The 15,111-nt window shown below is 42.8% G+C and overlaps 1 protein-coding gene across 2 annotated transcripts in view; it reads left to right on the top strand.

Moving 5' to 3' along the window:
- Nucleotides 1-15,111, top strand: part of ZNF462 (zinc finger protein 462) — a 147,247-nt gene that overhangs the window by 59,202 nt on the left and 72,934 nt on the right. For both annotated transcript variants that reach the window (XM_066616079.1, XM_066616078.1), the window contains exon 2: nucleotides 12,807-13,059. In XM_066616079.1, coding sequence (XP_066472176.1) covers nucleotides 12,840-13,059 — 220 coding nt within the window. In that variant the 5' untranslated portion in view covers nucleotides 12,807-12,839. The remainder of the gene's footprint in view (nucleotides 1-12,806; nucleotides 13,060-15,111) is intronic.

Below are 15,111 nucleotides of genomic sequence, written 5' to 3'. Positions count from 1 at the left end.
CCTCAGGCGTCTCTTTTCTAGGCTGAAGAGGCCCAAACGCCGTAGCCTTTCCTCAAAAGGAAGGTGCCCTAGCCCAATAATCATTCTAGTCACTCTTTTGCACCTTTTCCATTTCCACTATGTCATTTTTGAGATGTGGTGACTAGAACTGGACGCAGTGCTCCAGGTATGGCCTTACCATAGATTTGTACAACGGCATTATAATATTAGCTGTTTTGTTCTCAATACCTTTTCTAATGATCCCAAGCATAGAATTGGCCTTCTTCACTGCTGCCGCACATTGAGTCGACACTTTCATCGACCTGTCCACCACCACCCCAAGATCTCTCTCCTGATCTGTCACAGACAGCTCAGAACCCATCAGCCTATATGTGAAGTTTTGATTTTTTGCCCCAATGTGCATGACTTGACACTTACTGACATTGAAACACATCTGCCATTTTGCTGCCCATTCTGCCAGTTTGGAGAGATCCTTCTGTAGCTCCTCACAATCACTTCTGGTCTTCACCACTCGGAAAAGTTTGGTGTCGTCTGCAAACTTAGCCACCTCACTGCTCAACCCTGTCTCCAGGTCATTTATGAAGAGGTTGAAAAGCACCGGTCCCAGGACAGATCCTTGGGGCACACCGCTTTTCACCTCTCTCCATTGTGAAAATTGCCCATTGGCACCCACTCTCTGTTTCCTGGTCTTCAACCAGTTCTCAGTCCAGGAGAGGACCTGCCCTCTAATTCCCTGACTGTGGAGTTTTCTCAGCAACCTTTGGTGAGGGACCGTGTCGAACGCCTTCTGAAAGTCCAGATACATAATGTCCACGGGTTCTCCCGCATCCACATGACCTTTTCAAAGAATTCTATAAGGTTCGTGAGGCAAGACTTACCCTTACAGAAGCCATGCTGATTCTCCCTCAGTAAGGCTTGTTCATCTATGTGTTTTGAGATTCTATCTTTGATGAAGCATTCCACCATCTTGCCTGGTATAAATGTTAGGCTGACCGGCCTATAGTTTCCCGGGTCTCCCCTCTTTCCCTTGGATGGAAAAATGTGCACCCATTTAACACTTACCACAGACACCCGCCTATAAGTCGCTCACACAGATAAGTCGAGGGCAGGTTTTGAGCCCCAATCATGGAATTTTCTATGACCCTCGGATAAGTCGGGGTTTAAACTTAGGGGGGTCTGACTATAGTTTTGTCTGATTTTACCCGAGGCCAGATCCTGAAAAATAACCTTCCAGTAATTGTTACCTAAAAACTGTACAGTTTCTAATTTATTAAAAATACAATAAAAGATCATGAGATGCATTTTTGTTCATTAACTTTTAAAATTCTGATCTTCACAACATTTGTGTAAACACTGTCAGAGTAAGTGTTGTGCCTGTAAACAACATACCAGTAGAACCATGAAGCAAATCCTTCTTTAAGGTGCCTGGTATGTGAAGCCAGAGGCTCCACATATAACATGCAACATAAAACATGTAATTGGGAGTGTGCAGTTCAGTTTACAGCAGGGAGACAAGCAACAAGGACTGAGCTGCGAACAGTTGCAGCCCTCTTTACTCAGAAGCACTGAGTAAAGGCCCACTGCTTTCAATGGGTGTTAATCTTAAGCAATTGTGCATTGCAGCCTAGGACCTTGTTTCAGATGGAAAGGAGGATCCCATCCTGGGGTTTTAAAAACCAGACCCCTAAACTTGGGTGTGTGTGTGAAATTCTTTGCAAATGACTTGCCGGGAATGTTCAGAGGCAGCAGCGAAAGAAGAAAAGCAGGCATTTCCCTTCTCCTCCAAACTGGAAGGAGACAAAGGGGCTTCTGGGAATTGTGGGAAGGCTTTGTGGGAGTATGTGCTACACTTCCATAGCAGCAGCCCATACAGACTACAATCTCCAGAAGCACCTTCACTTCTCTTCCTGTCTAGAGAAGAGGCTAAAATACCATAATTACTGGTAAAAATTCTCCTTTTCCTCCACCTGCTTCCTGCTTCTCAGCCCATTTCCATGCGCTCCCCTCACTTTACCAGACAGCTGCTGAGCTTCCGTAAGCTTCCCAGAAGCTCCCAGAGGACTCCACCTCACCCACCGCATTGACCCGGGTATAAGTCGACCCAGGATCTCAGGCTCTATTTTTAGGCATAAAATTTTCGACCTATAGGTAAGTATGTGCGGTGTATGATGCCTAGAAATAAGGAAGCAGAAATATAACCAAGCTGTACTAGTAAAGCATAAAGTTCAGGCTGCTTCTCTTGCTTCTGGTTCTCTTGAAAACAAGTGCTGGAGTTTTAGGCTTGGATGTTGTCCTATGGCTGAGACACCAACTTTCATTGTGACATCTCAAGGGAGATATTGCATTCTGTTGTACTTTATATGTTCCTCCTTCTGCCTGAAAAGGAATGCAAGGTCTGACCTTGCTGGTATTGAAACATGAAATGTGGAATTGAGACCACTTTCATTCTGATACTGCTGTGTTAATTGGAGTTACCATTTCATAAGCAAACTTAATACAGAAAGTGCAATGGGCTAGTACTTAAAGTACTCCATTTGTCTGGCCAATAAAATCACGAAAAGTGTGTGGTGGTACATTGGAAGGTACAGTAGATAATAACCTACCCCATAGTACAACATTTAGGGCGCAATCCTAACCAACATTCCAACACTGGCATAGCTATGTTAGTGGGGCATGTGCAGCATCCTGCTGTTGGGGGGGGGCAGTCATGAAGGCCTCCTCAAAGTAAGGCAATGTTTGTTCCCTTACTTCGGAGTTGCATTGCTCTTATGTCAGTGCTGGAAAGTTGGTTAGGATTGTGGCCTTAGAGGCTTGCTAATGAAATGGACAGACAACAGCAAAGAATGCTTTCAGTGCTGTCCAAGTGCTTAAAAGAATAATTAGGTTGGTTCAAGAAATCATTAGATGATAGGACTATCAGCAAATATGAGGGGCTGTGATAACATGAGAGGATTACTGTATATTATAAGGTTGTCCTTGGATTGAAGGGGAGTGTGATTAACTGCAGATGACTTACTCAATTAGCCATCCCTGGATGAGAGGAACAGATAACTATGTAGTGGACCATGAGCCATCTCTGGCCCCCAAAGTACTTTTATCTGACCTAATGGCCTAACTGTCTTCTTGGCCATTTTCCACAGGGGGCCCATTTATATCAAGTCTGCTGCTTTAACAGGAGCAGGAGCTGCAGTCACCAGAATCCCTGCAAACTCATTCCCACACAGCCTTTCTTATCAATTTGGCCTGCTGTGGAGAAGAGGCAGGAGCTGGAGGATGCTTTTAGGTCTGTGGACTAGTGGAGGACAAGCCTCATTCTTTCTGTAACAGTCATCAACAAGTAAAGAACTGGTGCAGGTCTTAGAAGACCATTGGCAATTGTCGGGCTTATAGATGGGTAAGAGATTAATTCTCTTAGTTCAAGTGTGATTCCCCCCATCCCAATCTTTTGTGTTTTTTTTCAGGTTTACTTTTGAGAAAAAAACAATGAAATTCAACACTAGTATAAAATAATATATTTCAGATTTCATAACCATTTCATAAACCCTTCAGAAAGGCAAAGCACCTCTGCTAATCTACCTCTTGAGGTGATCTTTCAGGTTCCTCAGACTGCCCTGACATGGTCATCGTAACATATTAGCATTCAGCCTATATCTGAGAAGCCCTGACTAGCAAAGGGCCAGCATTATAGTGCAGTCAGACTATTCAGGAGGGGAACAAATTTTTCCAGCCCCCCTGCTGAAAAATAGGGTGGCCCCAAAGAGTACTGAAGTCTATTGGTCTGTAGAGTTCTCTACCAGATGTAAGACAGCAGGCCAAAAGTATTCATTATCATTAATACGATTTTTTCATTTCATTATCAATGATGTTTCTTTTACTCCTAAGGCTTAGGCTTGTGGAGGTCTTCAAGGGAGGCACAGAACTGTGCCCTGTCTATACATGATCTTTGGTTACTCAGGACTTAGCCTAAAGCCTGCCCTTTGGAACTCGCTCTTTCTTGAAGCCTACCTCATTCCTTCCTCGCAGCTCTTTCGCAGTAGGCAAATGCAAATGTTCATTTTAAAGACAGCCTGTGCAATGAAGTGTTTGTTCATTCCCTTTGCTATATTTTACTATTGCTGTACTCATTCGGTTTTGGTGCATGGTGTTTTTCTTTACCGTACGTATCCTTAGCCCTTGGAGAACCAGCTGTTACATTTTAAAATAATTAGATGCGTTTTGGGAGATGGTGCTCTTTGCAGGCTGGTAGGACGATGTAGTATTTGAAGATTTGCTGGCACACCACTCAGATGTCAACATTTAAAACCCCCTTTCCATTGAGATTGTTGTGCTGTTAAACTGGTCAGCACCTGTCTGCACTCTGGCCAGTCCCACAGCGTTGTTTCAGAAGCAGTCTGCTGCACTTTGGGCATATCGTTTTGAAAACATTGTTGAGAGGCCATAGGACTTCTTTGTATAGCCGGCTACTTTGACTTAGTAGAAACCTTTTGAGTTCTGCCTATACACCGACTTTCCTGGTGAGGCTGAAAAGGACTCACAGTAAGACCAGCCCCCTGGGAAACCCATGAACCTGAAGGCATTTGTTTGGGCTTGCCTTAGCTAACAGAAATAAGCATTCAGGAGGAACACCTGGGAGAGCAGGGAGGTGACAGGAATGGGCTGGGGAAGGCCAGCTGGCTGGAAAGCGACAAAAAAGCCTGCTTGCCTGTGGTGAGAGAACTTGAGGGAAGGAGCTGAGGGAGGGAAGGAGGTCTGGCTTGCTGGGCTCTAGTCACAAGCTCCCTGGGGGGCCTCTTGAATCCCTAGGGTGGAGAAGGAGACAGGGTGCCTCAACCCCCTTTCCATCCCAGCTATGAGGTAGCACTAAGGGTTCTGCCTGCCCCACAGCAGTTTACTGCCCCCACTCTGCCCTAAAGGGAGCACACTCCCTCAGTGCTGTGGACTTTGTGCTGTGGTACTTCAGGGTTGTGATACTTCTTCAAGTAACCAGGCAACAGCAACATGCCCCTTACAACTTCTTATCAAAATTCAACAGCTTGTGTTATATAGTAATAGCTCAAGAGCTGTCAAGAGGAGCAAAGCCAACTTGGTTTTCCACTCATTATCTGAAGCATTGATTGGACTTTTCCTCAGTGTAATACTACATGGACTGGCATACAGAAGGCCTGGCTACTTAGCCTCATGAAGTGGGGCTCTCCGGTTCCTTCCCACTGTCCCCCATATATCACCCTTCGTCTTTGTGCTTAATCGTCAGTATCTGGAGACTGCTGGTGGTATTATCTTCTACTTCTGCATCCTGCTATGTAGAAAAGCTTTGCAGCCACGCCCAGCCTTGCATGTCCTTCATTGCTTGCTATCAGCTTTGGGGCATAGCTTTATGAAGGTGTTATCAACTTTGGGGCATAGCTTTATGAAGTAGCACTTCTGTTAATCTGCATGTCCTGTTTGCCATTTTGTGTAGCCTTGTATTGGACTCTGAAAGATACCCAGAAAATTTCTGAGAATCTAAGGTTTGACTTCTGCTGAAAGTCAAACATTCTCTACTTGTTTGTCTGCCACTAGCTCTGAAACATCTTCTCAGGTATTATAGAACTTATGAATTCCAATGGTTCCACTGGTTTTGGAAATTCCTTTTAAGGGCTGAGGGTTTTGCAAGCTGTCCAGTAGCACAAAAGCCACACTTAATGTTGCACTGACCTGCCACTTTGATATATCAATTGGATTCCCCTATTGCAAAGGGTCAAAATAGAGTATTATAACATGTGGAAGTTCACTGGTGACTGCCAGGGGTGCATCTGGTAGTTCAAGAGAAGTCATTCGTGTGTATGCATGCATGCAAATATATCTTATGCCTTTTTTAGCAACAAGATATTCAAGTATGAGCTTATTTATATATTAGGAAACTTCAGCCCAGCCCTGTGGTAGCCACAAATTGTAGCTTGGTATTTTCTTCACTGTTCATAAGCTGCTTTTAACTGGCTCAGCATCTGTCTACTTCCTCCCTTGCTGCTGGTCCTCTACCACATCAGACCTATCTCAAGCAGATGGCCCCTAACATGCTAAGCCTTCTCTCAGGCTCAAGGTCACAGCACCAACTCCTGCTGCTTTTCTATCTACAATAGCCACATCCCGTCACCAATTTCCTCTCTCGCCCCAGCCTACTACCAAGGACTAATCTCATCTCTGCTGTAAATATGTTGAAGTCTGAATTGTATCGCCTCTAAATATACATGTATTCATTCTTTCCCAAAGTATACCCAGAACAGATCAAAGAGAGCCAAACGGGAAGAAAAGCATGTATTGTTTTTAATGCGTAATGAGACTATGCCTCTAAGGTCCAGTGGAGACATCCTGGTTCTTTGCTAATCAAACTAGCTACCAGCCTTTGCAGTGCATGCTGCCTCTCACTCCCTACTTCCTCATGGAGCATATTTCCACCCAACTTTTCATTGTTGACTCTGTCCAGAATTTTGAACGTGTACCAATTCTGACCATGGGCAATGCTAACTCTGCTTTCCTCTTATACCAGAATCTCATAACTTGGTTTGACATAGGTTTGCAAACTATGTTTCTGCTGGGAGTTGGTTACTATTGTGTGCATGGATTATCAGTTCTTTTTTAAAATTTGAGAACTATTTCAAGTTTGTACAAATTGGCATTTTAGAGAGACAATCATTCAAAAAAAAAAAAGCAGACTATGCCTCTTCGCTTGCAATCTAGTGGTTGTAGAAGAACAGTGGTCTTCAACCCTTTTTGTGCCTTGACCCAATATATAAAGAGATTAAGTATGAGACTGGGAACCACCCTGTCAGTCCCACCCCTGTCCTATCTGCCCATCCCATCCCCATTGCTGCCCGCTCTCCACCCTTGTAATGCTCTTTCAGCACTGTTCACTGTAACTAAATATTCTTAAGAGAACAGAAAAAGTTACCATGAAACCTGGCACCAGTGAAAACTATTTTAGCACAGTTGCTAAGAACCTGATCAGGACTGGGACACAATCTACTAGTACCTGATGGGGTACATCAGATGCCTCCCCCTTTACCTGGTGGTGCTCTAGTCCAGTTGTCTTCAACCTTTTTCACTCCCATAAGTTGCCGTGACCCCACAACTGAGGCTTCACAACCCCATTGGGGTCCTGACCCCAAGGCTGAAGAACATTACAGTAGAAGGTACTGCAATAGTGAATTCTTGTTTGGCTTCTTTGTTTTAAATCAGCATTTCTGTGGCAGCAAAAAAATAAATGCATGCCCTGTGGTATTGCTTATGGAACTTCAGGATCTATTTCTTGAAGGTTTTGTAAGATCTATAATTAGTTGGCAGTTGAGTCACATTGCTGTTTCAAAGTTTATTTCTGGTAGACTAATCTCTCTAGCACAGAGAGAAGATTAGCCCAGCGCTAAGGCCTTCTGGATTCTATTAAGAGAAGTTTGCACAAATGCAAAAAGAAAGCAAATCCCACAATTTTTGTTTCCCTCAAGCCATACTTTGGGCAGATTCACACAACCATTTTGTCCTGTCACAAGATATATGTATATGTATATATGTACATGTATATTTTTTCTTCTCCTTCCAGTCTTCTTTCATTCAGAGTTGAGGTCCATCTTGAACACAGCTTTGTGAAAATGCCCAAAGTACATGCAATGTACGTACAACGTTTAAAGAGTATATGATAATTCCCCCGTAAGAAATTTGGAGGTTTACAACCTTGTTCTGTCTCTCTTTTTGTGTGAGCCTTTAAACATACTATAAAAACTTGTGTTGTGAGGCTTGAAAGACTTCAATATTGGCGTGATTAAAAAAATACTTAGAAACATAGAAAGGGATTTGCACTAGCAACATAAATTTGCACATTGTAATATTCTGACTCTTTTGCTTTGAACCCTTGAACTTATGCAATATGATGAACCAATGTTCAAATTTCCCTTAGCATTGGGGGCTGCCATTCAATTAAAAAAAAAACTGTCTAAACCTGCCTTGGTTTTATGGATCTGGTTTCATAGTTCTTTTAATCATGGTTCACTGTCATCAACAAAACTGAATTGGAAACTCATACAGTGTGTGTGGCATTTGTGACCTTTTGGTTATGGCAGTTTCAATGCCATGAACACAGCTCCTTGGCTGTCCCCTTTGGGTGCAGTTATTTGACCCCTGTATTTATAGTGCTTCTTTTCCCAGTCCCTCTTTCAATTTTAGTTATTTACAATCCTGAATTGTAAAAGCAGATAAACTGAAAAATTGCCTGCCCTACTATATTTGAAGAATTTCACTGTAGTTACTAAATGTTGGGTTTTTGTTGGCACAGAATTTGGGTAACCTTGGTGGAGTGCTTCTTTCTTCTTTTCTTCCCCACCCCCCACCCGCAGAGTGTGCACAGTCCTGGTTATAACAACATGGAAATGTTGCAACTGCTGCCTTTGTCATGGACAAACATGCTGATATTGTTTCCATATATCTCTCTTTTCATGTGCGTCTTGACAGCATATTAACATCTGCAGTGAAAATGAGCTCCATTCTTCGGCTGACAGATGGGTCCCTCTGCTCTTTATCTCCCATAGACAAAGAAATACAGACAATGCAGATAGTTTGGATTTTCTTGATCACTGAAACCAGTGCTTTTCAACCAGTGATAATTTACAATATGGCAGATGATTCTTGGCAAGTGGGTTTGGTGAGGTCGTGGCAAGTATCTTTTGCCGAGGGTAGTAAGAGAACTTTGGCTATGGTCAATGGAGCCATCCTGAGTGCTTCAACTGAGCACAGCCTGAGAGCCCAGCCATGTACTTCCCTCTCCTGGCAGGAGAGGGAAGCATAGGGAGAAGGATCAGGGCTGCCTTGGAGATGGTCACAATTGTGGATTGGCAAGAAACTCCAGCCAACAGTTGTGGAATGGGGTGACTAGGTGGCAACCGAGCTGGAAGTGGAGATGGCTGGTGTAGTGGTGAACCAGTAGGTAAAATGTGTCTGTGCAGCTGCCTGACCCATTAGAGAGTTATGGTCTCGAGAGCGAGGGTGCAGAGAGAAGTCACAGCTATCACTGGTGGAAGCAGCAGAACTCACTAAAAGTGGTACTTGCACTAATAAGTGTAGCTGAAGAGCCCTGATTTAAATAATCTTTGGAGGAGGATTTCCTTGTGTCGTCACAACGAGAAATATTAAAATCAAAAATTAGTTTCATCTGAGTGGTGAAAATATGAAATTGATGACCACCAATGTATTTGATGATAGTTGCTCTTATATTATTAACAGTATTTATATACTGCTTTTCAACAAAAAAATTCCCAAAGCGATTAACATTGAAAATCAAATAACTAATGGCTCCCGTCTCAAAAGGGCCCACATTCTAAAAAGATGCAGAAGAACACCAGCAGACAGCCACTAGAAAAGACACTGCTGGGGTGAGGAGAGCCAGTTATTCTCCAACTGCTAAATAAAAGAGGAGCACCCACTTGAAAAAGTGCCTCTTATCTGCTATGAAATTATTGATCTTTTGAATATCTCGAACTGGTTCATTTAACATTAGAACCTATTTTAAAAGCACTTTCATTTCAACACAATGAGAGTTTGTCAAGGACCTTCTCTGGCATAGGTCCCATTGAAATGAATGGGTGCTGCACAAGTTCAAGTCCACTATGATACATGAAGAGCACCACTGTGCTCTTGCTCAACTACTATTCATTTCCATATGACTTTTGCAGAAGACATTCCCAGAGGACTGTCTCCATTCAGATTTGGGGATTACATAGCTCTTTAATTTTCACTGCTAGAAAGGAAGTAGGCTAGTTGTTCTAAGTGCTGTGTACAGGAAGGCCAGAGTTAACATCCTTGACAGGTAACATCCAGGTGGTGCAAGAATATAGCATCAGCAAGTGGCAATCTGTGTTGTGTTAATTTTCTTCTTCAGTGTTGCAGCCAAGATTTAGTTCATAAGGTGTTTAATATTTCACCTCCCCCTTTTTTCCCTTTTCTTTTGTTTTCCAAGCCAACCTTGAGAACTTTCCAAACAAGGAGAGACAGTAGAGGAGGGCCATTTGTCACTTTGTTCTGTAAAGGAAGAGATTTCCTCCCCCCCTCTTTCCCCTTGATTTCTTGCACAATGGAGCTTTCAGAGAACCTCACTCCAAAAGGAATGGCTCCAGCCTTTGTGTTGAAGGGTGTGCCTATTGGCAAGGCTTGCTAAGGCAGACAGCTTGGCTGGTGATTAACAAAGGTCATTAGACTTTGGAATCTGGCAGGCAGAGTCAGATGGTATGTCTTCTGTGCATAGAAGAATGACTCCCAAGAGACTGAGGCATACTGAAGGGCTTCCCCCTCCCTCCCCTCCTCTTTTTCTTCCTCCATTCTTTTTTTCTTTCTCTCCATCCTCCTCCCCTCTCCAAAAATAAAACAAAAAAGAAGTTCACAGTTCTGCTTCTTGTTTCAGCCTGTAGGACAATTTGAGCAAACCTTTTTGCTTCTGGGAAAGCTGCTGTGGCTGAAACATTTGTGGGCTGGAGAAGGAGCCTTCAGAGATCTTTTGTCCATGGCTGGGTTGGGCGAGGGATGCAGGCGGGGGAAGGAGAGGCTGGGTCTGACAACAGTGTTGGAGCTTTCAGGCAGCTGTTCTTTCTTGATAGGGCTGAAACATACCAAGTTCTGCTCCTCTAAGGTTCTGGTTCCTAGCATCAGTCTTGGAAAGGGAAGGAGAGGCTCTGGTGTGCTGGAGATGAGGCTAACTGAAGCCATGTTGTGTACTGGCTAGAAGCTCTGAGCCTATCTCTCTCTCTCTCTCTCTCTCTGAGTACATGACTTGTCTGAGCTAAAATGGCTGCACTCTCTCTCCTAAAGCTCAGAGGACTAGGGGAGCTTAGTGAGTCTTAAAGCTTCAGTGACGCAGGAGCTCATATCTCTTGAAAGTGTGATAAACACATTCAGCAGAGCAGTGGCTTGTTTGACTCAAATGAAAGGACTATGCTGGAGGGGGGGGGTGAGAGCCAGGAGGATGGGCAATGGAACTGGAGAATCTGCTCTTTTCCCTCTCCCTGTGGAGCATTACTATATTCAGGAGTCGTCTGCTGCACCATGGAGGGAGAGAAGGGGGAAAAATTGTTTTCAGGTCTAATGGACTGTGCTAAAGGAGACTTGTGGGGTGGGGCCTCAGTGCTCACTGCTGTAATTTGATCCAGAGCAGATAGCGACCTCTTCCACACAGTCTGCTCTGGTGCTTGCACATAAAAGATTTGAGTATCTTGATTGTTGTTAACTTTGTTAGCTGAAAAGAAGGCAGTGCCTGTGTTCATTCTTTCAATACAAGGAAGGAGAAAAAGGGAGAGTGGAGACCAGCACATTGCAGTATTCAGACTTCTGTCCGGGAAGTGTCTTTGTGCTCATTCTGAATAAAAAGGATTAATTTTTTTAAAATCATGCTATCAAGAGAACCTTCTCCTAATGCAGAATCCTGACAGCAGTTCCTTTCTTTATGGCATTGACATAATATTTTTGGGCTTTGAACTTGCTGTGGAAGTAACTTTATATTGCTCCATAATCAGATAGTGGAATTTTCATCAGGACATATTTTGGCTGCTGTTCCATCTCCTGGATCTGTGGAGTTCCTAGATTGAATGTGACCCGTTCAAGTATGTGAGGAGACTTTGAAATAAGCAATTCATTCAGTCATAGTTGCTACTGGACTCTTGCAATCCTTGGATAACATTATTTTCCCTCATATTCCTATCTTTTACAAACACTGCTTAATCTAGAAAGTTATACATTGCCAATAACCTTCTCCCAAGATAACAGGAGTGCTAGATTTAATAGTCAGCTAATGAACTTCCATATACTCCTTTGATCAGTACTGAGTTCCTCCTTTATATGACCAAGTGTGGAATGACCTGTGAAATGCTGAGAAATATATTACATTCCCACTATTCTATTGAAAGATTCATACTTCACCTTGGAAGAAGGAAGCTGTATTCTTTCTAACTCAGTAAAGTTACAGCTTTAAAAAAAAATTCACCAAACTTCAGAATGATGCAAAATAACACATGTACCTACATAATACAAAAAATAATGGTTTGGAAAGGTAAATTGCTTGTTAAAAGACTTTGCAGGGAAGAGTCGTGTATCGTAGTTCCTGGACTTACACTGGGAAGATCTGGGTGCAAATCACTCCTTAGCCATGAAGCCCAGTGGGTGCCCTTGGGCTGCCAATCACTACATCTAAGCCTAACCAGTTTCACAGGATGATTGTGAAGATATTAGAACAAGGCCCGTGTGACCCCTAGCTCTTGGAGAAATGGTGGGACAAAACAAAGCTACATGTTCACCTTTTAGGGAAGTGTTTGAAAAGACCTTTGACTGTTGTATGCTTCAATACACTCATCTGTTGGAGATGTTCAGATGTAATAGCAAGTTTATGTATAAGAGTTGAACAAAGTGGGGAAATAAATAGTTGGGTAAGGCCTGTGCACACAGCTGGTATGAGTCACATAGCTGAAAGTTTCTTCAGGCACATCTAAGGTGCCTGAAATAATTTGTGCTGTTCTACTTTACCACCCGTTTTTGTGTGTGTGAAAGTGAAACTTTTTGATGCCTTCCTCTGTGTTCAAGTCTGTGTGTCCACTATTATAACATTTTTGTGGCTCTGAAACTCATGTGGAGGTGTTTGAAAACAGTGTAATTTTACTGAGAAGTAAGCCCATTGTGTTCAGTAAGGCTGTAATCTTATCTTACTCACCAGAAACGAACACCTCTATAGGCACTAATTTGATTCCATTAAGCAGTACTTCTCTGACAATTTTTTCTCTCTCTCTCTTCTTTCCGTCTTTCAGGATTTCCTAATGTAAAACTTACCAATAAGGACTATGGAGGTGCTGCAGTGCGATGGCTGTGATTTTCGAGCGCCATCATATGAAGATCTTAAGGCTCACATTCAAGATGTTCATACTGCGTTTCTGCAGCCCACAGATGTTTCTGAGGAAACTCCTAGCCAGTCAAGGTTTAGCTCCTTGAACAGCAGTGACCAGGCTGAGGTGGAATATTCTTCCGTAAAAGATGAATTTGGAATTGCAGATGACATAGCAGGTAAAAGCAGGAGCTTTCTTAACTTCCTCTTTCACAATTGTGTGGTTCAAAGTTTTCATTCTATTCTGGTATTCTCAAATTACTTATCCTATTGCCATGCTTGTCTCTTACGACATCAGATAATAGGAGTTGCTGGGATAGAAATCATGGAATAGTATAATAGGAATTGCTTAACGGTAGACTACCACCGGTGGCATTCATGTTCCATAGGCATTTGCTATGTTCTGTTATTGAACGTTAAGATTCCATTGCAAGCCTGTGCTGAGATTCTGACAGCATTCCACAGCATTTTAGCAGTGATGCTCAAACTTCAGAGGTACCCATAAGCTTTCATTAAGTGGTTTCACCAGTGGATTTGTGCCCAACATGCCTAAAGTTCTGGCTCCTAAAAACAAGTTTACAATTTCATCACCCCATGTGATGAAGTTATTTAATTATTTTTAAAGTGTAGAGTCTGCCACTCTGCTCCCAATAAAGCAATGGCAATTTCAGTAAAAACTATTTAACAAGCAAATCAAACATAACAAACAGAAAACAGCACGCAGCATGAGCCAGAACAAAGCAAAATAATCAAAAGTGTTGTTACTGCCCACTTACAACTGAGTGGAGTAGGTGTCATCCAGGCCTCACGGGGAGGGAATTCCTTAGCCGGGCAGATACCACTAAAAAGACCCTATCACCCATCCTCTGCACTTCAGTAGGTGGTGGTAATGGAACAAAGCCTTACATAATTAACACAAGGTGCAGGCAGGCTCTTGTGGTAGCATACAATCCTTCAGGTGCTCAAGTCCCAAGCCTTGCAGGGCTTTGTAAGTGACACCAACACCTTGAATTGAGTTTGGAAGCATACTGTTGTGTCAAGCTCCAACTAATTCGTGCCCAAAGACACCTTAGCTGCCATCTGTTCTGGACCACCTGAAGTTTCTGGATAGTTTTCAGGAGCAGCTCCAGGTAGGGTATGTTCCAGTAGTCTATGTGGGATGTGGATAAGGTTTGTATAACTGTAAGTTCTACATTCCTCAGGAAAAGCTGCAGCTGATCCACCAGCCTAAACTGAGCAAAAATACTCCTGGTCACAAACTCCTAAACTTCTAGGAGCAAGACCAGGCCCAGGAGCATTCCCAGACTGAGAACCTGATCCTTCACTGGGAGTGCAACCCCATCCAGAACAGGTTGTAAATCCATGCCAGAGTCAGCTTTACTACCTCCTAGTATCACCTTCATCTTTCCTGGGTTAAGTTTCATTTTATTAGTGCATCCTGTCCTTCATAGCTGCCAGATAGAGTCAGAACACACACAGTCTCCCTGGTGTCAGATGGAAATGAGATGTAGAGTTGGGTGTCATCAGCATATTGGTGACAATGTACTCCAAACCTTGGAGGAATCTCTCCCAGATATTTCATATAGATGTTAAAGAGCATGGGAGACTGGATGGAGCACTGCAGGACCCCATTGGCCAGCAGCCAGTAGAACTGCTTCTGGAAGTTACCTGACAGGTAAGAATGGAGTCACTGTAAAACAGCATCCCAATACTGTTTATCTCCATATACCCAGTGCTTGTAACTTTTGACCCACTCATAAACTTCTCTGAACCAGTCAGGGATTATAACCAGTCAAGCTACTTTCTCAAAAGCTAAATGCTCCACTTGATTGTGAGTGAGTGGACGTTTTGAGAGAGGTATCGATGGAACTGCTTTCACAGAAAATATCAGTGGTGTCATCCTTTTGCTGCTGGTGGTAAGGGCTTTATATACTGCCGTAGAAAATGACATATAAATAAGACTGGCATGTTATTCCATCATTTCTGAATGCAATTATTCATTACTCCTTTTGTTTTAAAAATCATTTTAAAGTGGTACCTACAAATTGTGCAAACTACTTTTTTTAATTTTTTTCAAATAACGTGAATTATAATTTACATGTCATATATCACATCTAGTCAATCATCAAGAAGAAAATTGTGAAAGGTAGATCCATTTTGCTACATCATAGGCAGCAATTATGAACCATTCTAGTAGTAGAATGTGATTTGGTTTCCCCCCCCCCTCATTT

Source organism: Tiliqua scincoides, chromosome 2 (assembly GCF_035046505.1).
Source record: "Tiliqua scincoides isolate rTilSci1 chromosome 2, rTilSci1.hap2, whole genome shotgun sequence".
Lineage (NCBI taxonomy): Eukaryota > Metazoa > Chordata > Lepidosauria > Squamata > Scincidae > Tiliqua > Tiliqua scincoides.
The sequence above is the reverse complement of the archived record's forward strand: the minus strand, read 5'-3'. Positions and strand labels throughout refer to the sequence as shown.